The sequence below is a fragment of the Melanerpes formicivorus genome, unplaced genomic scaffold, assembly GCF_026170545.1.
Source record: "Melanerpes formicivorus ecotype bairdi unplaced genomic scaffold, bMelFor1.0.p_v2 SCAF_49, whole genome shotgun sequence".
Lineage (NCBI taxonomy): Eukaryota > Metazoa > Chordata > Aves > Piciformes > Picidae > Melanerpes > Melanerpes formicivorus.
This window is the reverse complement of record NW_027142401.1, coordinates 3085576-3110769: the sequence shown is the minus strand read 5'-3', so window position 1 is coordinate 3110769 and position 25194 is coordinate 3085576. Positions and strand designations below refer to the sequence as shown.

At 40.2% G+C, this 25194-nt stretch overlaps 1 protein-coding gene across 1 annotated transcript in view; it reads right to left on the bottom strand.

The window, feature by feature from the left end:
• AKAP6 (A-kinase anchoring protein 6) overlaps nt 1–25194 on the bottom strand; it is a 301656-nt gene that overhangs the window by 29942 nt on the left and 246520 nt on the right. The window contains exons 11-12 of the mRNA XM_068160348.1: nt 22724–22948; nt 1258–1473 (exon numbers count right to left, since the gene is read on the bottom strand). Coding sequence (XP_068016449.1) covers nt 1258–1473; nt 22724–22948 — 441 coding nt within the window. The remainder of the gene's footprint in view (nt 1–1257; nt 1474–22723; nt 22949–25194) is intronic.

The window sequence follows — 25194 nt, the reverse complement described above, 5'->3', positions numbered from 1 at the left end:
CTACTTTCGACGGGGCAGCAGCGTACAGAGTTCACCATCATGACAGCAGCACAAAACATGCTTAGCCAATTCATCCATTACAATCAATGATGCTACAGCAGGGATTATTTTGTTACCCCTATGGTTTATTGTTTGCATGTAGATACTGCTTTGCAACATAGTTTTATGCTGTAGAAAACCTGTCTAATTTATGCCACTTAACGGATGGTTTAAGCGGTGCTATTTTGCCTCTCAGGAACCATTTCCCTGAGATAAAAGTAAATTAATGCTTTTAACTTACATTTAAATAACACAGAATTGTATATTAATACACATCTACTGCTGAGATGCTAATTAAAACCAGACTTAGTTACACAGGAAGTATTTTTTCTGAAATGTATTTGCAGTCAGTGAAATGTGACTCTGGGTCCAGTTCTGTCAGGTACTGAGCAACTTGGCAACAGGAGAAGATTGTTTTCATCACTTGACAGGATCAGTTGTGTGCAAACAGAACATGCATATTGTGAGTTCAACTTATTAATTAGTTTTGTCCACAGAATACAATGCTTTGTGAAAAACTAAACCTTCACTTGTAGGCAGTAAAGACTAGGAATGGTATCTTCATAGAATCATAGAATGGTCTAGGTTGGAAGAGACCTCCAAAGGTCATCTAGTCCAACCCCCTCTGCAGTAAGCAGTGGCATCCTCAACTAGATCATGTTGTCCAGAGCCCTGTCAGGCTTGATCTTGAATATCTCCAGGAATAGGGCCTCAACCACCTCCCTGGGCAACCTGTTCCAGTGTTCCACTACCCTCATGGTAAAGAACTTGTTTCTAACATCCAGTATAAATCTAATCCTCTCTAGTTTGAAGCCATTGCCCCTTATCCTATCTCTACAGGCCTTTGTAAATAGTCCCTCTCCAGCCTTCTTGTAGGTCCCCTTCAGGCACTGGAATGTAGGTACTAGGTCTCCCTGGAACCTTCTCTTCTCCAGGCTGAACAACTCCAGTTCCCCCAGCCTGTCCTCATAGCAGAGGTGCTCCAACCCCCTGATCATTTTTGTGGCCCTCGTCTGGACCCACTGCATCAGGTCCATGTCCTTCTTGTATTGAGGGCTCCAGAGCTGGATGCGGTACTCTGTGTGAGGTCTCACCAGAGAGTCAGTCTTCAGTCAGAAGAAAACACTGTGAGATTAAAGTGTTTGTCTTGCACTGAAAAAGTGTCTTTTCATGAAGAATGAAAGCACATAAGATCTTTGTACATAAAACATCACTCACCGAGTCTTCTTCCAATTTCTTCTGCAGCCTCGTTTGCCACTGGACAGCTTGCATGACAATGGCTTCCCACCTCCTTTCAAGGTTCACAATTATCAACTGCATGGACTGGTGATCTGCATTTAGGTTGCAGGTCTCCTGATCATCCAGAAGGTGCTGGCATAATCGCAGCACAGAGGCTACCCCACGACGTCTCTGTTTGATCTCACAGCATAGAGACTGCAGGAGAGACAAACAACAGATGTCAGCGCGGAATACTTTGCAAATTAAAGTATTAACTATTGTCTGATTTTTAATGGTGCCCAATCTCTGTCTTACAATGTTATTATATTATTTTTTTCAGCTCTTCATAAATTCCCATACTTAATGTCAAAGTTTAGTGGTTGGTTTGGTTTTTTTTTTTCAGGTAAACACAGCCTTAATAGCACAGGAGGAGCAAAGTTACTTTCAGTCTTCTTCAAACAAATGCCATACATAGCTGACTGTCTCACTAATGTTCAAATTTTATGGTGAGGGATGTTCTATTCTTTCTGTTTTGTTTTTTTTTTCCCTGTCAGCTGGGACACATCTGAAATAAGTTAGTCTGACAGTAATCAGCTTCAGAAAATCTTCAGGAAAAAACCAGGGGTGGGGGTGGGAATTGTAATATTGTAGTCATACAATAAGAATATATATATATCATTTTTTTAAGGAAAAAAAGAAAAAGCCCAAACCCAACAGAAATTTTGGGTCTTGGCTACCCTATTGGAGGAGAAACCTTGAGGAGAAAATTCAGAATAAAATTCTTCACAGGTTATTATTATTTTTTTTAATCATAAAACATTTCCAGGGCAGTTCCATATTCAAGTAAATGTAGGAACACTGTGATAACTGTAGCCTTCTTAAAGATGAGCAATTCACTGCATTTATTTCATCATAGTGATTCCCATGCTACCCAGAATGCAGACAATCGCTAAGCTCTAGTATTGCTGAATATTGATGGGAGCCAGGGCGTGTTGGTTCTGTGCCAGAAACCCAAGTAACTACACTGAGAATCTCATTGAACAGCAATATAAATAATGCATCCTACATGCCAAAACTAAAGAGAGATCTACCACCCAGAAGCAGTTAATGGCATGGGGTGCTTTTGAGAATGGTTTTATCCACAATCACACTCTACTGTCATTCAATACCAAATCAGGGTTTTATTAACTCATACTGCATTTTAATAATCATAGCGAGGAAGCTGGGGGTACAGAAGGCACAAACACATCTGAGGATGACTGCTGCAGCCTGGCTTCTGAGATGCTATACTTCTACAGCATTGCATGGTTCAAGTACTCCACTATTACCATAGGCCTGTGCTACTTCTGAATTCAACAGGACCGTGCTTCACACGTGGGAGCTTTCCACATAATTTAAATTGTAACTTGCCAACATCTGTTTCCCTCTGTGGGATGCCAGAGATGAAAGTGCATGACCCTATGAGAAAATCTGAACTATCATCTTTTTTTTGAAGACAGGGTATTTGCCTTTAAGATTCCAGTTAATCATGATAAGCAAACAAACCCAGCCACGGGATCTCTCAAAGCTGTTCACGAGTGTTAACTTAGAAAAAATGATGACCTGCCCTCCTGAATTGTATTAACAAACCAATAATATAACATAGAAAGTAAATTCAAGTTCCAGATTTTCATATCACATTTTTTCTTTAAAATTTTGAATTTATGTTAAGAGATGTTGATTCTCAACGGACTATTTTGCTGCTGGAATCAGAGAATCATAGAATGGCTTAGGTTGGACAGGACCTTAGAGATCATCTACTCCAACCTCCCTGCCATGGGCAGAGACACCTCTCAACTAGACTTGGCTGCTTCATCCAACCTGGCCTTCAACACCCCCACACAGGAGGCATCCACAACCTTCCTCTCCAACCTCTTCCAGAGTCCCACCACCCTCATACTGAAGATCTTCCTAAGAACCAGCCTAAAGCTTCTCTCCTTCATCTTAAAACCATTCCCCCTTGTCTTGTTGCTAGATGCCCTTATGAAAGGTCCCTTTCCAGCCTTCCTGTAGGATTCCTTCAGGTATTGGAAGGCATCTCTAAGATTCCCCCAGAGTCTCCTCTTCTCTAGGCTGAACACCCCCAGCTCCCTCAGCCTATCCTCACAGCAGAGGTGTTGTGGCCCTTGGATCATCTTTGTGGCCCTTGGATCATCTTTGTGGCCCTTCTCGGGACTCTTCTAGCAGCACTGTGGCCTTCTTATGATGGGGGCACCAGAAGTGGACACTGTGTCCCAGGTTGGGTCTTGCAAAAAGGGCAGAATCACCTCTCTTGCCCTGCTGCCCACGCTCCTTTTGATGCAGCCTAGGACAAGATTTGCCTTCTGGGCTGCATGAGCACTCCAGGCAATAAACTGAAAGTCTGAGGCAAAACACTCATAGTATCATAGTATCATTCAGGGTTGGAAGGGACCACAAGGATCATCTAGTTCCAACCCCCCTGCCATGGGCAGGGACACCCCACACTAGATCAGGCTGGACAGAGCCTCATCCAGCCTGCTCTTAAACACCTCCAGGGATGGGGCCTCGACCACCTCCCTGGACAACCCATTCCAGGGCTTCACCACTCTCATGGTAAAGAACCTCCTCCTCACATCTAGCCTGAATTCAGTAATTCAGTATTCAGTATTCCTAAGATTGGAAGAGACCTCAAAGATCATCGAGTCGAACCTGTCACCACAGACCACATGACTAGAGTAGGGAAGACACTACTGCCCACTGCAGGCTTGAACTCACGACCTTCCCATTAAGGGTCTGATGCACTACCAAGCTGAGCCACCCCAATTAATCTCCCCACCTCCAGCTTCATTCCATTCCCCCTAGTCCTGTCACTACCTGAGATCCTGAGAAGTCCTTCCCCAGCCTTCCTGTAGGCCCCCTTCAGATCCTGGAAGGTCACAATTAGGTCACCTCGGAGCCTTCTCTTCTGCAGACGGAACAGCCCCAACTCCTTCAGTCTGTCCTCATAGGAGAGGTGCTCCAGCCCTCTGATCATCCTTGTGGCCCTTCTCTGGACACGTTCCAGCACCTCCATATCCCTCTTGTAATAGGGGCTCCAGAACTGGACACAGTACTCCAGGTGGGGTCTCACCAGGGCTGAGTAGAGGGGGAGGATCACCTCCCTCGACCTGCTAGCCACACTTCTCCTGATGCAGCCCAGGATCTGATTGGCTTTGCGGGCTGCAAGTGCACACTGATATAGGCATTTAAAAATATACATCTTTTCTTTGCCTATGGATAGCATGCAAGTGATTTTTTTTTCTTTTTTTTATTCAAAGCCTTCAAGAGAAACGATGATTAAACCAACAAACATAACTGAATTACTAATCTACTTTCACTGGCACCATTGGCCTGTTCTAACAGTTAACAGATTGCTTATTAATCAACAAGGGTAAACAAGACAATGCAATCTCATTTAAAGCAGAAGTTTTAATGCTGGGAAGTATTTGTGTTCAAAATGTTAATCTAGATAAGGCATCATTAGAAGACATCTTAAAATGATTAAGTACGTTCCATCGTAACACACAGCGAGCAGCGTATTAGCAGGTGGACATTTCATACAGATGTTCCACTTATTGATGTAATGCATTCTATAGCTATTCAAATTACCCTAACTCCGTAATAGCTGGAATTCTATTACTTCCATAATGAGAGAACCCTGTACATTTAATATTTCTGAATTTTAAAGGAGGTGAATGACAAATTCCCAAACCACTATTTATGGCAAAATATGACCAGGAATTTTATTATTCAATTCATACCAGGGCTGCATTTTCACTTACGTTTCCTGAACTTGCCCTTATTTATTTTCCTAGAGTTCATTACTAGTTTCCTTCATAGTTCTTGATGTAACACCACGGCTGGCACATTTCCTTCTTGATGCTGTTCATTAGCCTCACACATCACATCAGAAAACACAACCAACAAACCAATACAAAAATCCACCTAAATATAAAGGTAGGGTTCATATTTTATATTTTATGGCAGCTAAACATTTCAGTTTTAGGGAGGTGACAGAGAGTTCGATACTGATGGCAGCCCAAGCTATGTAGATCTGTATTCACTTCATGGGAGTCAATGTAGCTCAGGATCTGGCCCCATAATATTAAGTTACCTTGCTCTGTCTGATTATGTCATCTCTTATACATACTGGGGAAGGGGGGTGATACAATATAATGGGATGTGATGAAGTAAAGAGTACTCTATAGGAGTTTAAGTGAGGCCTTTAAATTGTGTTATCCAAAAGCAGAGCTACAGCGTCCAAGTCATCCCAGTAATTTCTAATTTACATCAATTTTACACCAGGATAATACCAAGTAGCTTTACTGAAGCTATTCCTGATTTACATGGCTGTGACAGTACAATTAGGCCTATGGCACTTTTGTTTCAATTTTATTACATGATATTATGGTTAATATTAAACAAGAGAAGAACAAAGTGCTTGTATCTAACAGTGTGTTGGAAGAGTTGGCAATAGCAGCAACACTTTAAAAGCCAGAGAACTTCATCATGTAAAGACATCTTTAAAACCTGTATAACAGCTCTAGCAATAATGAATTTAAGCAGTATTAAGGTCTGGTACACATTGTCCTAAAAAGGGACACAATAATTGCCTGTATCTTATGAGATGACATCTCAGAGTGTTGTATATTCTTTCATACTCAGCCTTTATTAAAATGGTATGCTTGTATAAAAACCTGCCAGTATGGCAATTGTACATGCAAAGTATGCTTCCAGGACTATGGTTATGTTGATGATGTCCAAGGTACATTCTACACTGTGAATGAGGTGCTGTAATTCATTACTAACTTAATTTAAAAAGAAAAAAAAAAAGATGGAAAGAAGAGTATCTCTACTAAGGCTTGGGTCTGATGGTCTACAGCTGCTATAGCAAGCTGCTGGGTACTCAACAGTTCAGAAAATTAGGAAGTGATCTAGAAGTGGGCTCAGAAGCATCACTTAGGCTTGCTTAGCCTGCTCTGTGTGCAGAAGGTTTGCTACAGTATAGATATTAGACATTTTTGATTGTGATTCCTCACACCATCCTCTGTCCACTGACTTGTGGTAACTGTAAACACAATCAGTTATCTGTTTACAAATACAAATGTGGGAGAAACTTATTCACTGAAATCATTTGCAGCAACACTTAATGTATTTGACTTTTTGCTGCAGACTAAGAGCGTATACAGTAACTGCAGCTGTTGTGTATGAACTTGACTTTATATCTGAGTCCTTTGCTTTGCAACAGATACCCTGATAACATTGAGGTGTTATTCATTATGATGTTATTACAAGTCATGGTTTCCCAAACTGTGAATTCTTGTCTGTGCTGCTACAATCTTGGAGGATTTTTCTTCCCTCTGCCTACTCCTATTTTCAGTGCTTTGAAGTTATCACCCGCATAGCTAAAAAGGGCTAGCTGAAACTACTTTCACAGCTTGTTAATATCATGCCTTAAATCATCTGGAAAAGCCCCTGCTGAGTTGCATGACATCAAACACTCTTTCTGAGCCATGGGCTAATGGCACTATCTATGGGAATGGAAGTAGCCATGATCTGAACAGAAGGTGCTCTGCATAGCTGCATGACTCCTAAGCAAATGGCATGTGACCAGAAATACATTTGCAGCTTTAGGCAGCGCCATAGCATATGGAAGACACAGAGTGGTGGAAAGTTGAGAAATATTAGAGCACCTTCAAGCCCAATTCATCCTGCAGCCTTCCTGCAGTGTATTGGCACCTGAGCTGTATGCCATGCTACCTGCTGTGCACAGGTGAAGGACATGGATGGGGAGTTGCCTTTGTCATACAACAAGGTAGATGAGTTGGCCACTGAACCATTGTTAGAACAAAGTGTCTAATGAATATTAATTAATATTAAATTATCTAATACACACATATATTGTATATTAATATTCATATTTAAAAGTGGTGAGGTGCTCAGTGAATTTGATGAGACTACTTGTACTCAAAAATAGTTTAATAGTCCATTTAAGATTGGTTTAGTTCTCTTAAATCCACATATAATCACCACATGAAATGTTGAGATAGGATTTTTGTAGCACCATTTATTATGTATTGTTTAGGGAATTAGATTTTATGGGATCTGAAGTTCTTTCAGTCATTTCTGTCTTTCTTGCTTTTGCTCTACAATTAGGAATAATGAAGGTCCACGCCTTGAAAAGAGTTGGAAAGTGACAAATGGTAACTTACACAGATGGATTTTCTTTGTGCTTTCAGGTTCAGGAGAAATTCTAAGGATCACCGATGTTAGGGGTTGGAAGGGACCTCTGGAGATCATCCAGTCCAATCCAATGCTATTTCTAGGCTTATCTTGTGTTTCCATGTGTGGGCAATACTGGGTGTTTTTAGGAAAGTGAAAGCAGCTTGAATGCAGAAAAATCAGAAATGCAGATAAATCAGAAATTATCAGGGGTTTGGAGCACCTCTGCTATGAGGACAGGCTGAGGGAGCTGGGAGTGTTCAGCCTGGAGAAGAGGCGGCTTTGGGGAGACCTAGTAGCAGCCTTCCAGTACCTGAAGGGGGCCTACAAGAAGGATGGAGAGGGACTGTTTACAAAGGCCTGTGATGATAGGACAAATGGCAATGGTTTCAAACTGGAGAAGAGCAGGTTTAGATTGGATGTTATGAGCAGGTTCTTTACTATGAGGGTTGTGGAATAAGTTGCCCAGGGACGTGGTTGGGTCACACCTGTGGAAATATTCAAAGTGAGGCTCAACAGGGCTCTGGGCAACCTGATCCAGTTGAAGATGGCCCCTGCTGACTGCTTGGGGGATGGACAAGATGACCTTCAGAGGTCCCTTCCAGCCCAGCCCATTCTATGATTCTAAGAGAACATTTCTCTCTACCTTTGGTTTGTTAAAGGCTTGCTCTTTCTCGTTGTTACAGGATGTGGGGAGAGCATAATACCCTTCTAATTGCATCAGTTGTTGCCTGACAGAAAGCAAAATGAAGATGGAACTGCTGTTATTCAGTACAACATCCATACGCAGATATGAAGGCAAGATCTGAGAATGGAAGCTACCTTTAAGCAAAACAATCTGACTGCAATTCTGAAGAAACTGCAGTTTGGCTTTTTATACCTGATTTTTGGCTAGTATTCAAAAGTTGTAATTTAAAACATTTAAGTATCAGGGCTAATAGCATTAATACATCAATAAAGGGAAAAGATGCTTGCAAATACTGAGTAAAATGTAGTTCCAGTGTTTTCTGTAAAATGGCAATGCTTGTTGTTGGGACTTCTGTTGGGGTAATGCATCTCTGTATTTCAGATCCCGTTCTTACAGGGCACGTGGTGAAAATAACAATTTCTGTTTCTGAATGACAAAGAAAACCAATAATTCATTGGAAAAAAAAAAGAAAAATACCAGTAAGAAAGTAATTCCTCAAAATAAGAGAGCTAGAGATAGGAAATTAACCATGATTTGTCACCTTTTAGAAAAATACTTCCAAACCTGTGTGCTTTTGCTGATTTCAAGGTTAAAAGAAAATGTCACCTAACATGGGAACTCTACTCAGTGGCATACTGTGGGACTTAATCTATACTGAAGCTAAATATTCTATAAGTATGCAGTGAAGTGCAAAAAACAGCAATTGAAAAATGACATGATTAAATGGCACAACATGCAATCATTTGCTCTCAATTATATCAATGTATCTTCTTCATTTCAAGGAGTCAGGCAGAAATATTGTTTTTTAAATGCCTCTATTAAATTGGGCACCAATAATAAAATAGATGAGAGTCCTAATAAGCTCATTTACGTAACATACATCACACACCACCAAACTATTCTCTCCAAACAGGTTTGTTCATAGATTTGTCTCCCGGTTGTCACCAGCCTTGGCTGTATTAAAAGATTGTAAAGGCACAAGGCTTGCAGACTATTCAGGAGAAAATCTTTGTACTTAACCCTTGAGAGATCTTTAATGCTAATTATGGGAAAAGTATTGATATAATATCTTTGCTGTCACATTTTATTACAATGATGGTCATAACAGTGTCTGGGACTGACATTTTAGAAATATCATCTAATTGCAAGTCAGAAATACAGAATTACAGTTTAAAGTAGAATATGACTTCTTTCAAAACAGTGAACTGATTCTCTTTATTTAAAAGCCCTACTTTTAATAGCATTACAACCACTACATCGCTAAGCTGATCATATCTCTTTGTAACTCACAGCTTCACCAAGTGTTACAGTATCTCCCTTACAAGTCTGAGCGCAGTTCACTTAACGCTCCTTGTCAACTGTGTCTGTTTCTGTACACATTAAAAATGGCAATGAACTAATAGGGAAAAATACTTCATTTTTGCGCTGCCTTCAAGAATCTACACAGGTGCTACATTCTGCAGATAATCACAGAATCACAGTATCACAGTATCACAAACGTTGGAAGAGACCTCAAAGATCATCAAGTCCAACCTGTCACCATGGACCTCATGACTAGACCATGGTTCCAAGTGCCACATCTGATCCCCTCTTGAACACCTCCAGGGATGGTGACTCCACCACCTCCCTGGGCAGCTCACTCCAATGATGAATGACTCTCTCTGTGAAGAACTTTCTCCTCACCTCCAGCCTAAACCTCCCCTGGTGCAGCTTGAGACTGTGTCCCCTTGTTCCGGTGCTGGCTGCCTGGAAGAAGAGACCAACCCCTTCCTGGCTACAACCACCTTTCAGGTAGTTGTAGAGAGCAATAAGGTCACCCCTGAGCTTCCTCTTCTCCAGGCTAAACAATCCCAGATCCCTCAGCCTCTCCTCATAGGGCTTGTGCTCACAGAATATTATGAGTTGGAAGGGACCTCACCCAGTGCAACCCCCGTGCCAAAGCAGGATCACCTAGGGCCGGCCACATAGGAAAGCATCCAGGCAGGTTTTGAAAGTCACCAGGGGAGCCTGGACAGTCTTTTCCAGAGCTCTGTCACCCTCAACATAAAGAAGTGTCTCCTCATGTTGAAGTGGAAGCTCCTGTGCTCTAGCTTGTACCCATTATTCCTTGTCCTATCATGGGCTCCACCAAAATGAAGCCATCATCTTACAGTATCACAGTATAACTTAGGTTGGAAAGGACCTCGAGGATCATCGAGTCCAACCTATCAACACAGACCCCATGACTAGACCATGGCACCAAGTGCCACATCCAATCTCCTCTTGAACGCCTCCAGGGACGGCGACTCAACCACCTCCCTGGGCAGCACATTCCAATGACGAACGACTTGCTCAGTGAAGAACTTCCTCCTCACCTCGAGTCTAAACTTGATACCCATCTTAATCTTGACACCCAGCCTCAGATATTTATAGACATTAATAAGATCCCCTCTCAGTCTTCTCAAGACTAAACAGCCCTATGTCTCTCAGCCTCTCTTCATAGGTGAGAAGTTCCTGTCCCGCAATCATCCTCGCTTATGTTCATTCATTTGATTAGTATGAAAAATGACATGGGAATTTGTGTTTATTTGCAATCAATAATGCAAATTAATTAATTAATTAGGTAAATAGGTTTATTTTAAATAAAATATCCTTTTTTAAACAGCATTCTCGAAGTACCTGCGTTCATTCTCACTTTTCTCTGGAAGTGCAGTTCTAGTGCTAAACCCAGTAACAATCCAGAATAGATGTTCCTGGGCTCGTTCCATGAGAGCTGCTATTATATCCCTGTGAAGCTTTTTAATTTCTCTGTTCTATTCCTTCCGCTTGTTTAAGGACTTCAAAATATTTGTTTGCCAGAATATAGTTCCACGGCCTGTTATTTAGCTCCTATTCCCATGTAACTAGTAACATGTAATATAATTCTCTTTATAAATTAAAAACACTATTAGAATTCCAGACATATAAAACAATATGAAGATTAAGTCCCTATAAAAGAAACTATAATAGCTTACAGATTGCTTGTATCATTACTAGAGCGCTGGTATCTATTACAGCGTCTCCCTGGAATAAAGAATGCACTTTTGGCAATAATCTGTTAAAACAGTGTCCATTACTGTTAAGATGCTCCTATCTTAGCTCTAAACTAGTGTGCAATTACAGGAAGGTAACTTTTAAAAATAAAAGTTGGATGTAAATGCATCTTCCCCACTGAAATGTAACATAGTTGTTGCTTTGTTGTTTTTTTTTTCCCCAAGCCTTATTTGTCTCATGTTGCATACAAGGGATTAATTAAATTCATTTTCACACTGAAATATTTTAGAGCTATTTACTACACACTGCAAAGTTGGGGTTAACTTTGTTCCAGGGGAGAAGCCAAGTCATTCAGACAGAGGAGCCAGACGTGATGGCAGGAGGATTCATTTTTCTAGTCTGGCACTGTTTGTGTTTATAAATGCCTTTGGTTCGTGCCCTCTTTTCATTCAATTTGGGAAGTTCTCTTTCCAGTGAAAAAGATTCAAAGGAGAAACACTGAAAGAAGTAGCACAATTTGCTGGGGTTTATTTTCCGACCCCAGAAAATGCTAAACTAAAAGTAGGGAAAGCATTAGACAGGTAGGATAAATAACAGTGCTATGCTTTGCTTTTGTAATGAATACTCAACCATGCTACCCAAAAATTTATTTTCCTGTAGCAGACATTACAAACTCCACACCAAGATCAGCACACTGGGTAGTATTTCAAATAAATGTGTATAGAAATTCATGAGATTAAACTACTTAAAGGATAGGTAGAAACTACAACATCAAGTAAGATATAAGTTAGGCTCAACTTTACTTCCACTTAGAATTCACTTAGAATAACAGATTAAAAGAAATCAAGATGGTTCCCAACATATATATAGAATAGAATAGAATTAACCAGGTTGAAAAAGACCTTTGAGATCATCAAGTCCAACCTGTCATCCAACACCATCTAATCAACTAAACCACGGCACCAAGTGCCTCATCCGATCTCTTCCTAAACACCCCCAGTGATGGTGACTCCACCACCTCCCTGGGCAGCACATTCCAATAGCCAATCACTCTTTCTATGAAGAACTTCTTCCTAATATCCACCCTAAATCTACCCTGGCTCATCTTGAGACTGTGCCCTCTGGTTCTGGTGATGATTGCCTGGGAGAAGAGACTAACCCCCACCTTGCTACAACCTCCCTTCAGGTAGTTGTAGACAGTAATAAGGTCTCCTCTGAGCCTCCTCTTCTCCAGGCTAAGCAACCCCAGCTCCCTCCGCCTCTCCTCACAGGGCTTGTGCTCCAAACCTCTCCCCAGCTTTGCTGCCCTTGTCTGGACACATTCCAGCAACTCAACATCTTTCCTAAACTGAGGGGCCCAGAACTGGACACAGGACTCAAGATTTGGCCTAACCAGTGCTGAATACAGGGGCAGAATGACCTCCCTGCTCCTGCTGGCCATACTATTCCTGATCCAGGACAGGATGCCACTGGCCTTCTTGGCCACCTGGGCACACTGCAGGCTCATGTTCAACCTACTATCAACCAGTACCCATAGGTCCTTTTCTGCCTGGCTGCTCTCCAGCCACTCTGACCCCAGCCTGTAGCACTGCACGGGGTTGTTGTGGCCAATGTGTAGAACCCAGCACTTAAATCTCATGCCATTGGACTCTGCCCATCTGTCCAGCCTGTCAAGGTCCCTCTGCAGAACTCTCCTACCCTCTAACAGATCAAGTCCTGCCCCCAGCTTGGTGTCATCTGCAAATTTACTGATGATGGACTCAGTGCTCTCATCCAGATCATCAATAAAGATATTAAAGAGCATGGGGACCAGCACTGATCCCTGGGGGACAACAGTAGTGACTGGCTGCCAGCTGGATGTGGCACCATTCACCACCATTCTCTGGGCTCAGCCTCCAGCCAGTTCCTAACCCGGCACAGAGTGTTGCTGTCCAAGCCACGAGCTGACAGCTTGGCCAGGAGTTTGCTGTGGGGGACGGTGTCAAAGGCCTTGCTGAAGTCCAGGTAGGCTACATCCACAGGCCTCCCCACATCCACCAGGAGGGTCACCTGATCATAGAAGGAGATCAGGTTGGTCAGGCAGGACCTGCCCTTCCATCACAGATTAGATCACAAAACCGTAGAATCATAGAATGGTTTGGGTTGGAAGGAACCTTCATAGGTCATCTAGTCCAAAACCCTGCAGTAAGCAAGGACATCCCCCATTAGATCAGGCTGCCCAGAGCCCTGTCAAGCCTGACCTTGAATGTCTCCAAAGATGGGGCCACAACTACTTCCTGGACAATCTGTTCCAGCGTTCCACTACCCTTATGCTAAAGAACTCCCTCTTAACGTCCAATCTAAACCTACTCATCTCTAATTTAAAACCATTGCCCCTCATCCTATCACTACAGGCCTTTGTAAATAGTCCCTCTCCAACCTTCTTGCAGGACCCCTTCAGGTACTGGAACACTATTAGGTCTCCACAGAGCTGTCTGCTCTCCAGACTGAACCACTCCTGCTCCCTCAGCCTGTCCTTGTGGGAGATGCTAAAGACTCCCAGAATTTCAGCCATCTTTAATGAACTCTTAAAACTTTGTATCCTGCCTCAGACCTATGTAAGAGATTTTAAAGGAAAAACTTTCTCGTATGGTTCTACATCAATACCTGTAACTCTGACACTGAGATTCAAATGTTAATATCATAATTAGTGCCTTTCTTAATCTAGCTTCCCCACAGATAGTCAACATGCACTTTTGCTATCCCTGTGCAATGGGCCTGGTATATTGTAAAATGTAGCAAGAGTTTACCCTTTTCTGAATTACTGGGGGGGAAAAAAATCCTACATTGCATTGGCACTACCTTTTTATGGGAAAGCAGAAAAGATAAAATAAATGAGACTAATCTTTTGGAGACTTCAGGACAGGCTGGGTGATAGGAAAGAGAAAATAAACACATCTAATGAGTAAGGAAAAAGAGATTTCCTTTGGCTTTTTTTTCTTGTGTCAGTGGAGCTAATTTAGCCTGGATTCAAAAATGTACAGCTTGAACTGCTCTGGGGTAGACAGAGGAAAATATATTATGATGCTTTCATGTGTATCTGTATATGCAAAGACAACAAGAAGGCTTTTCTAGAAATGGTGTTCCTCATCTTATTTCAAAAAGGCAATGCATCCTCAGAATGGATGTGTCATTAAAACACAAAAACGTTGTTTTCATTCTTCTGCCATATTTTATGCATAAATATACACACAGACACACATTTTTCAGTCTCAGTTCAAGACAAAACTAAAGGTCCCCAACAAAACAGGTTACTTGCCAAAGAGCTAATCCAGAATCAGGGAGCACTGTGATGAGGCAGGTTCGCTAACATCTGAAATAGGCTAGACTACCTCAAGTCTCTTACTTGCATAAATAGGTTCTAGCAAGTGTTTGCATAAATACATTAGATTTTCAATTAACATTAACTTGCCTCTTGTACAAGTTAGGCAGCCATGACCTTGACACGAATGGTTTAGTCCAAGGGCTATGAGAAGGATGGTGAGGACAGACATAGGTGCTGTGGTCAAAATGACCTGTGAGTAGCAGTCAGAAAGCTAAGGGTTGTCAAAAGCCAAATACCCAGATGAGGTGGCTGTTTGTGTATAACAGTCTTAGAGGCTGCTCAGCATTACTCATACAACTGAATTTCAACTACCGTTCTTCCTGTGCCTGGACAACTGAACTGGGGTAAGAAGACTAGTAGGGTGAAAGCAAAGAGGGTGTGAAACAGAATTTCTTTCCTTCACTAAAGCTTAGACTAGAGAGCATAAAAAGGTTCCTCTTAATGTGGCCAAAATATGAAAACAATTGTCACTGTGATGAGGGGACAGGTGTTGCACTGCAAAGGACATTGCAGCATCACCTGCTGTGGAAATGCACAGAAAACCCACGAGATTACAGGCCAGGTCTTCAGTTTCATTCTGTGGTGAGGAAATGCAGGATTTTCCTATCAGACATGTAAGGAAATAATCCTGCAAAGGACAGGAATCTACATACATCTGGGTTTTTGTTTTGTTTATCATTGACTTTATGCAAGAAACATAATGTAAGATGCTCTGCAGTCTCTAGTAATATATTGCCAGTTTTCAAATCCCATTCCTGATTGACATCTCCTATTTGTGACACGTAATGTCCCTGATAAGGACTGCAATAACACTTCAGAATGTATACTGAAGGCCTGTCCTTTTTACACTCATAATTTTACTCATACTGTATTACACTTTACCCTGGAAATAATTCTACTAAAATCAATGGGTTTCCTGGCAGTATGAAATGATTTTCAGTGTGAACAAAGGTATTAATGTAGCCTATAATACTATTCCCTACTGGGAGTATGATCTATTAACTTACATGCAAAGCTGAAACTTGGGAAACCTGTCCAATACTGAAACTAAAATTAGGGAACAGTCTACTAGGTCAGTGATCCACCACCTCGTCAGCAGGACTTAAGGGCTCCAGAGAACACTGCTCAATCAATAATCCAGTGATGTTAGAGAGATTTGCACCTGAAAAAGGAATGCTATGGCTCCAAAGGGGCAGTTATAAACAATCGAATAAACTGTATAATCACATCCTAAGTGGACCTTAATGGAGACAGTACAGTGAATTTTTGTTAACTCTCTTCTATTTCCAGTCCACACTGTACTTGTTATCACTAACAAAGCAAATAAAGCTTAGAGGACAACCAAAGTACCAGCCCTCAATGTAAATTCATGCAAGTCAATCTTGGCTTATTTTAGTGGAAATCCTTATTTTTATCATCTTTTGCTTCCTTCTCATTTTCATTCTCTGGTTGATGATAACAGAAGAGAAAGATTCTGGGTTTTGAAGTAAATTATTGTCAAAGCAATAGCAAGTCAAGTGTTCAAGAAGTCTTTTTGGGTGGGTCAAAAGAAGAAAATCAATTTTATCATCAATGATAATGGCAATGGCAAGTGATGGAACTGAGGATGTTATCTCAAAAGAAGCCATTCAGTTATTTTCACTTCTACACTTCTGACTCTTCAAGAGGCCACGACTGAGAGGGGAAATATAGCCCAAAGTCTGCAGAAGTCATAGATGTGGAAGGTTTAGGAAATGAACTGTAAGCTGTCTGTCAGTATGAAATGACAAGTTTTACTTCATAATGGCCAGTTTGGGACATTCTTCCCTACAAGGCAGGATGTCTTCTGTGGTAGTCAGCTTGAGTCAAACCTCAAGTCTTAGCAGTTTTTCTTTTAAGTGGTCTACAGAAGTGCTTCTTTGAGACAGTGGCTCATGTAAATTCAATCTGTTTGCTGCCATTGTAAGTGGCATCAGGCTACATCTGACTTTGGAAGCCTACCTGTTTTTCATCAGATTTAATATTGTATGCCTTCTTATTTGTTAAATTGAATCCAAACAAAATTTAGGCAACATTTCTTCATCTATGAAAAGATTTAGGTCTCTGAAGTAACTTTGTGGTTACTGTTGTTAGAAATTTATTAAAATCATTACAACTTTTCTTTCTTTTTTTTCCTCCTGCCACCTTAGAGGTATAAAAAGGATTAAATTCTGCTTGAATTCTTCTGGATTTTCATTTGGAAACTGTTTTGCATACTTTTGTTACATGCATATTGAATTTCTATAATTCGCTGATTGCAGCTCTGCCAGGAACATGATTCCAAAACCTGTAAAGGATCCAAAACAGCAGTAGCAAAAGCAATCCCTGGCACCTGTAGCAACATCCAGCACTCTTCTCCAATCTCTGAGTCTCCAAACCTTTACTTGAAGTTAATACTACTCTTTGATTTGAAAATAATCTTACATGCTTCCAAAGTCACTGCTGTTTAATTTGATAGAATTATGTTTAACTGAATTGTTTGTAGAGATGTGCAGCGCTGCCTCTAATGCGAACCTTTCAGCTAAAATGAAAAGCATCATATGAAGTATTGCTTAAATGGCTGATTATTAATTACCCATGCAACCTCTGCTGTTTAATCAGAAAGTTCAGTTGCTTTAGGCATTAGAGAAATAAGAGAGGGTGATGAGAAATGTAATTTTTTTTAAGTGATATTACATCACCTGGTACTCTCAGTCACAAATTGAGTGGGAAGAGGAAAACATACACTTCTTGAATGAGTCTAGTCATAAGAAATAGCTACAAGCATCAGATAATTTACACTGTTTACAAGGCAAACAGAAATGGCTACAAATACTACTATCTATGGAATTCAATAGACCATTGACTTCTAGAAATATTAAATGAGAAAAAAATTGCAACATTTTTTTGGTACAAAAAAGCAGTCTGATTGATGAATACATTGAGTAAAGTCAATGAGAACTACAGGCTTTCAGTACTGCTGAAAATCATGTCTCTCCTTTTTAAAGGCCCAAATACATATTTAGGAGACAGGTATGACATATATAGAATGTTGCTTATTGCTTCAAATAAAACCAGATCAGGAAACTACATGAAATGCAACATTATTGTTGCCAAACCCCAGCATTTAGCAGAAAACCTCTGCTAGGATAGGATAGGATAGGATAGGATAGGATAGGATAGGATAGGATAGGATAGGATAGGATAGGATAGGATAGGATAGGATAGGATAGGATAGGATAGGATAGGATAGGATAGAATAGAATAGGATAGAATAGAATAGAATAGAATAGAATAGAATAGAATAGAATAGAATAGAATAGAATAGAATAGACCAGGTTGGAAAAAAACCTTTGAGATAAAGTCCAACCTATCACCCAACACCATCTAATCAACTAAACCATGGCACCAAGTGCCTCATCCGGCCTCTTCTTAAACACCTCCAATGACGGTGACTCCACCACCTCCCTGGGCAGCACATTCCAATGGCCAATCACTCTTTCTGTGAAGAACTTCCTAACATCCAGCCGAAACCTCCCCTGGCACAGCTTGAGACTGTGTCCTCTTGTTCTGGTGCTGGTTGTCTGGGAGAAGAGACCAACCCACACCTGGGTAGTTGTAGACAGCAATAATGTGTCCTGTGAGCCTCCTCTTCTCCCAGCTAAGCAGCCCCAGCTCCTTTAGCCTCCCCCACTCCAAACCCCCCCCCAGCTTTGTTGCCCTTCTCTGGACACATTCCAGCAACTCAACATCTTTCCTAAACTGATTCTGCTCCTGTTCTGAAAAGGAAAATCCTGGAAGGAGAACAAGATCCTTCACTGCAAGAGCCTACTATTTATTTAGGCTCCCTTGCTGTCTTTTGGAGGGCATTTTTCAGAGAAAAACAGTATATTTTGAAGTGCCAAACAGATAAGAGCATACATGGCAGAACAGTTCTACTTACAGGCCAATAAACACACATGTTTCTGGGTAGACTTTGCTCAAATAAAATTTACTAAAATTTTCATGCAAGAATGTGAATTTTCTTTATTGTTCCTCATTCTTTCCTGCTCCAAATCTCTCCTGACCCACAAAATCACCACACAACGTCAAGTTATGCCAATTATTAGTCTCACGACACTATGTCTTCTGGCTGTTAGAATTATGTGTTTAGCAGAAAATTGTGCATTTCACCTAAAAAGTATATTTCTGGTTCTGATCCTCACTGTTTCTGTGAAAAGCCAGAAAAGCTGAACTCAAGGGACTCAAAAGGCAAAGAAATAAAACAGGATGTATAAGTACAATAAACGTATGTTCATAGTTACGAAGATCTCATGAATTATAAGTCAGTCTCTGGATTTTCTTAGTCTAGTTTAATGGAGTTTTCATTTTGCAACAGAACAAAAGACAACAGGACTTAAGACTCTCATGCTTCCTTCTTTACAGCTGGGCAACTTGTGTTCACTGTCTTCCCTTTCATGACAGGAGCCCGCGTCAGGCTGCATTTGTAATCTCACTTAATGCTGCTGTGGGACGGCCAGCAAGTGTCACTGTAGGCTGGAGCAAAGTTCATTCTCTTCTTCACAACTAAATATGAAAATATCTGAGGTAGCCAGGAGTACTGAAAGTTGGTGGAATGAGAAACAAAATAGCTGTGAAGCTCAGCTGCACATTGCGTTGCGCTGGGCTGACCAAAGCGCACCACACAGTTTCTGCAACACCAGGAAGTACAGAATGTTACCTAGGCTAAGGTAATGACCTTAACTAATATGATGGCAATTCTAATATCTACATATGCTAATGACTATGGGGAAAAAATTATCATCCAGTCATACTCATCAGGATTTGGACTTTGAATATAAAGAAGAAACAGTAGTAAACAGAAGGAAGCAGTCTCTTTTCAATACACATGAAAATGGAACCTAGCGGAAGGAAGGGTGGCCTGCCTTGAGGGCAGCACAGAAGATTAGGATCACCATAGCTGGGATCTACCCTAACACAGCCACTGACTTCCTGTGAAAACCTACAAAAGTCACTTAATATCTGTGCATTTTATTTCCCTCATTTCTAAAAAGGGGATAATAATACCTTCCTTTGAGGTTTAGCTGGGCTGGGTTCATTAATGTTTGCACAGCATGCACAGCTCCTTGTCTGGGTAGTACTATAGAAATGCAAAGTATTATCATTGCACAGCCACATCAAAAAAGAAAAGTAACACACTAGGATTGGCTGAGGGAGATGGGGTTGCTTAGCCTGGAGAAGAGGAGGCTCAGAGGAGACCTTATTGCTGTCTACAACTACCTGAAGGGAGGTTGTAGCCAGGTGGGGATTGGTCTCTTCTCCCAGACAACCACCACAAGAAGAAGAGGACACGGTCTCAAGCTGCACCAAGGGAGGTTTAGGCTGGATGTTAGGAAGAAGTTCTTCATAGAGAGAGTGATTGGCCATTAGAATGGGCTGCCCAGGGAGGTGGTGGAGTCATTGTCACTGGAGGTGTTTAAGAAGAGGCCGGATGAGCACTTGGTGCCATGGTTTAGTTGATTAGATGGTGTTGGACAATAGGTTGGACTTGATGATCTCAAAGGCCTTTTCCAACCTGGTTAATTCTATTCTATTCTATTCTATTCTATTCTATTCTATTCTATTCTATTCTATTCTATTCTATTCTATTCTATTCTATATAAAGGACACTCAAGTTAAAATGGAGTGATTTTTTTACTAAGAAGAAAACAAAGAAGTCAAAATAACTTCATCCTAGTGAATTTAACAACCCCTCCTCCCACCACACTGCTCTCATCTTTGGTCCTGACTGCATGTGAACCATACATCCTCCAAGTGAAAAATGGAAGGAAAACACCTGAACAATGTTAACCCCCCTGTTTTTCATTCAGCCTGAGGGTAATTTAAAACATAAGACTATGGAATGAAAATCAACAGCATTGTTGAGTTTATTACCAATGTTTCTCTGTGTACAGTGGCTATGTGTATAATTGGGATGGTGCAGCACAATCAATTTCCATTAAGAAGCAATGATTCACTTACCACAGTGAAAGCAATAGTAAGGTTAAACTCTTAAGCAGGAAGTCAGTCAAACTAAACCCCAGCAGGTTTCCTACTGGTGGCAGAGCTAATGTTTTTGAAAATGTTCTAAATGTTCTTTCTCAAATATATGTATTATACATTGCAGTATTGTTAATTATATCCATTTTCTCTTTTACACACTTCCCCAGGAGATCAGTGAAGAATGAAAAACTTACTTATAGTGGATTTCAGATTTAATGAGACAAAGATGGTTTAATATATATGACAAAGTGATGTGCTCTCACCATATTTGATAGGTAATTATTTTTTTATACTCTAATGGCCACCATTTTGAAAATAATTAATGCATTATTTATGTAATTAATAGATAATCAACCAAGTAATGAAATACTCTGGTTACATCATTGTGGGCAGTGCAATCCTGTCTGACATCTCTAGGGGCCTTGACGTGACATCATGTCATACATATATTGAAAGATTTCACTCCAGAGGTTTATGCACGTCCCAATAATGTAAGTAGCACTGCTATAATATTCTGTTCATGTATACATGTGTGCCTTAGACATGCATAAATGTACATTTAAAAAGTTTTCCTGAAGTTAGATTCTTTTTAATCTATAGTTATGATTTTTTTTTTAAATGCCATAATTCTCCATATAAATACAAAATATCCTGAATTCCCTGTGGCAAGCATGAATCTGTCGCTAAGAAGTTCTGCAGGTCTACCAAAAGTCCTTCATAATCACTAATTTTGAAGTTGACTGATAGGAAAATAGAATCTGCATGATATTTTTCCTCCCCTTTTAGCAGAAGACCACAAATCATAAAAGCAACCAACCAAACCCCTCCAACCAACCAAAACCAAAACACAAAACAAAAGCAAACAACCCAAGCCATAAGAAAACTTCAAATTGCATTCAAATGGACATTCTCAGGATCATAAAAACACCCTTATATTGATACAACCTTCTCACAAATCCTCCAGAGTTAATGAATGATTAATTTGGACTACTGTGATATTTCTGCTGTTGATCATAAAAACACCCTTATATTGATACAACCTTCTCACAAATCCTCAAGAGTTGAATGATTAATTGGGACTACTGTGATATTTCTGCTGTTGTTCTCTTGAACCTTTGTATAAAAAAAGTAGGTTTAGAAGTGTTTGCAACATGCCCTTTGAGGTAGGTATTTAATACATTGTCCATCACCTAAAGAATGCTATTTTCATAGTACTAGTAGAAGAGAAAAGCCCCTAAAGCTCAACTGCTCATGATTCCTTTCTTCCTCTCTGCTCAAAGATCACTTGCAGAGTAAAGTGGCCTGCAATGATGACTCAGGTGAGGATTTGTTTAGAAGTGATAGCTATGCATAAAAGAAAATCACATAGTTCTACCAGGTTTGCTTGCCACTTTAACAGCTCTCTTTCCTAAATGGTCCCACTGCTTTTGAGGAATGGAACAAAACTTACAACTCCCATTAAGTCAGCTGCAAAGCTAAATGCTGGCCTTCAGCTGAAGCAGCTTATCCAGCTGAATATAGCATTGTGACTACAGTTCTTTTCCCTCCATTCCATAAATCTTCAGGCTTAGGCTTAAGATGTGGCCTAGATTAATGCAAATCTCATAGTGTATGTCTTTTCCACATAGCTATTCACCACAAACTTGAATGTTTTCTCATGTATGCTATAATTTATATCTCTGTGAATGTGACCTCAGATAGGCTATTCTTGACTCATATGTGCAGAGAAATAGGCTATTAAACTGATGGTCACACAATACAGTAATTAATTTAACTGATGTAGGGAATGAAATTCAGAGTGAAGCTTTTTTTTTCTTTTTGATAAGACAGCTTTACAGTGAAGCAGAATGAAAGAATGCTATTGCCTTTTCAATTGTGATTAGCCCTCTAAAGCTCTCCCTTGCTAAAAGTGTAAGGAATAAATATTATTGTAAAGATTCAATAAAATCAACATGAATGAGCATATAGTACATAAATGAAGGTGAAGCTATTAATATATTATTACATATGTACATGCATTGCATCATAATGTATAAGATACATATTTTATCCCACCATCAAAAGGACTCTCTCTATGAAAACTATGATTGTTTTTTTATTACCTTAAAATATTGCAGTTGTTTCTCAGCATTCATTGTTCCTTCATTTTCTTGTCTCAGACAGGAATTGAAGATGAAAAGCTCTGTATCTCTCAGCCACCCTTTCAGCTCTTTGATCCTGACCTCCAGCTGCCTTACCAGGCTGCCGCTTTCAGGCGAGAGCAGGTCACGTGGACCTAACCCACTGTGCCCTACCATTGTGTCTTGGATCTTCTCTCCTAGGGTTTTCTAATGCATCAGATAAAGAAAACATAGATTAGCCTTATGTATCAAAAAAATACATGGGTTAATATGCAACAAGAAGCATCTGCTAGATGACTAGAGATGTGGTTTGCTGGTTTTTTTTCCCAATAATTACTACTGATATCAATCAATTACATTCACTGCTTCCTTGTTTCAATCAATTTCGTTTTGTGTATCCTTGTTTCTCACTTAGGCTGCTCTCTCTGGGTCACTGACTTTGCTGGGAGCATGATAAATCAATGTTTATTAAGAGCAGCTATGGACAGAGGAAACAAAATAGAGCATAACTTTTTTAACCAGTTACCCCTCCAGAGTTTGACCATGGCTTTAGACACCCAAGACCATGAGAGTTACTGGTTTCTAGGTGGCAACAGAAAAAAAGGACAGGCACTGGATTCATCAAACTTTTATCCAAGGTACTGACTAAGTTCTGGGGGAAACACTGAGGTGTGAATTGCCAGGTCATAACTTCCAAACTCGTAGCCCTGAAGCTGCATAGAGGAGTAGTTAGGTCATGAAATAGCTGGCTTGCTTTTAGAAGTGGATGATGCCAATAATCTAGAAACTGCAAAGCCTCGATGTTCCTGAACATGAGGCCAATTATTTAGGCAACTAAACTCAGATTTAAAGTCCCCCATGTTAAGCATCCACTTTAAAAATAATGGACTAGAATAAACAACCACCTCTGATCATTAATGAAACTAATTTAATTCAGCTTTTCAAAGTAGTATTTCTAATACAAGAGCCACTGAATAACATTTTGATAGTGGATGCTGTGAGCATAATGAATATTCTGAAGAGGCCAGGGACAGAAAGTTACCTTTCTTTTCATTATTTTGAAAGGCAATCCTTTAACATCACAAGGGAGATACGCTGTTGCCTGCTTCTTCTTTGCCAAGCAGTATTTTATCTGACCTGTAAGAGGCTGTTGGGCTGACAGCCTGATCTGTGTTACTGATTGTAGAATACTGAATACACACTGACAATCACACCCAGCAACCTTTTAAACTGGTAATTAGCAGCGCTTAATTGTTGTAACACGAAGATATAGTTTTTGGTAACCCGGCGTGGCTGGCTGTTGGGAATGCAGGCTTTAGAAAGTTACCGGAATATAATTTACAACAATGAAGTTAGCTTCCAAAAATAAGCTTTAAAACACCAATAAAATTAGCCCAAAAGACATTATTCCACTATGTGGCATTCTGCAAATAACATCTTTAGGAGATCATAACTGAGAAACATGCTTTCCTGGCAACACCCTTCTATTTTCATGGTGCAAATATTGATAATTTGAAGACCCTCAGTGGAATCCAGCACTATCTATTGTTTTTATGCTGTAACAAAAGTAGCAGCAGGAGGTGAAATCAATGCCCTTGGAGAGTAGGGTCACAAAAAAGAATTTATTGCCACTTTTTTGTTCTGGAACAGTTTGCAATCATAAATTCTTCATAAACAGAATACTTCAGAGAATGGTCCGTCTTCATAAATATACGACAGAGGACATCAATTTCATTTAATTCACAATTTGTGTCAGCACAGCAGATGCCAATGCCTGCCTTGATAGGGTTGTTTAATATGCAATTGAGACAGAGTAATATTCAGCACAGGGGACAAAATTTCACAGATTAAACTGTACGCACCACTGACATTTCATTCTAATGTATTTCCATTCCACACTGTTCACCTTAGATGAAAGTAATATTAAAAACCATATCCCTCTATTTTACCATTGTTAGAAGTTAAAATCCTTGTCTTTAATTTTTTTCATGCCAATTAAAACGTAATCATGCCAATTAAAACAGTGTGCCTAGCGCCGTTAGTTTCTGCAGAGGTTTTTATTAAATTAAACAAAACTCTATCAAACTCTGCTTATTATTCATGAAATTGCATTTAGTAGGAAAACTCCAAGAGTTAGATTTTATTTTTGCTGTAAATGCTGAAATTAATGGCAAAGCTTAATCCAGAGGTATGTGTTTATTTGTAACACCCTGGGAAGTGGAGGGCTTTGGTTTACTTTTTTTTTCCCCCCCTTCCTTTTTCCACAAGACAGAATCTTCCCAGATATTTTAGAGTTATGATCAGTTACTTATCTCATAGGTTTATATCCTACCAGCTCTAATCTGTGCCACTGAATGAATCTGATTAAATACATTGCAAGTCATACATGTAAGGCTTACAACTGAAGCGATTTTAAAAGTACAAGTTCCCATGATCAGATGTAAGAGAATAGG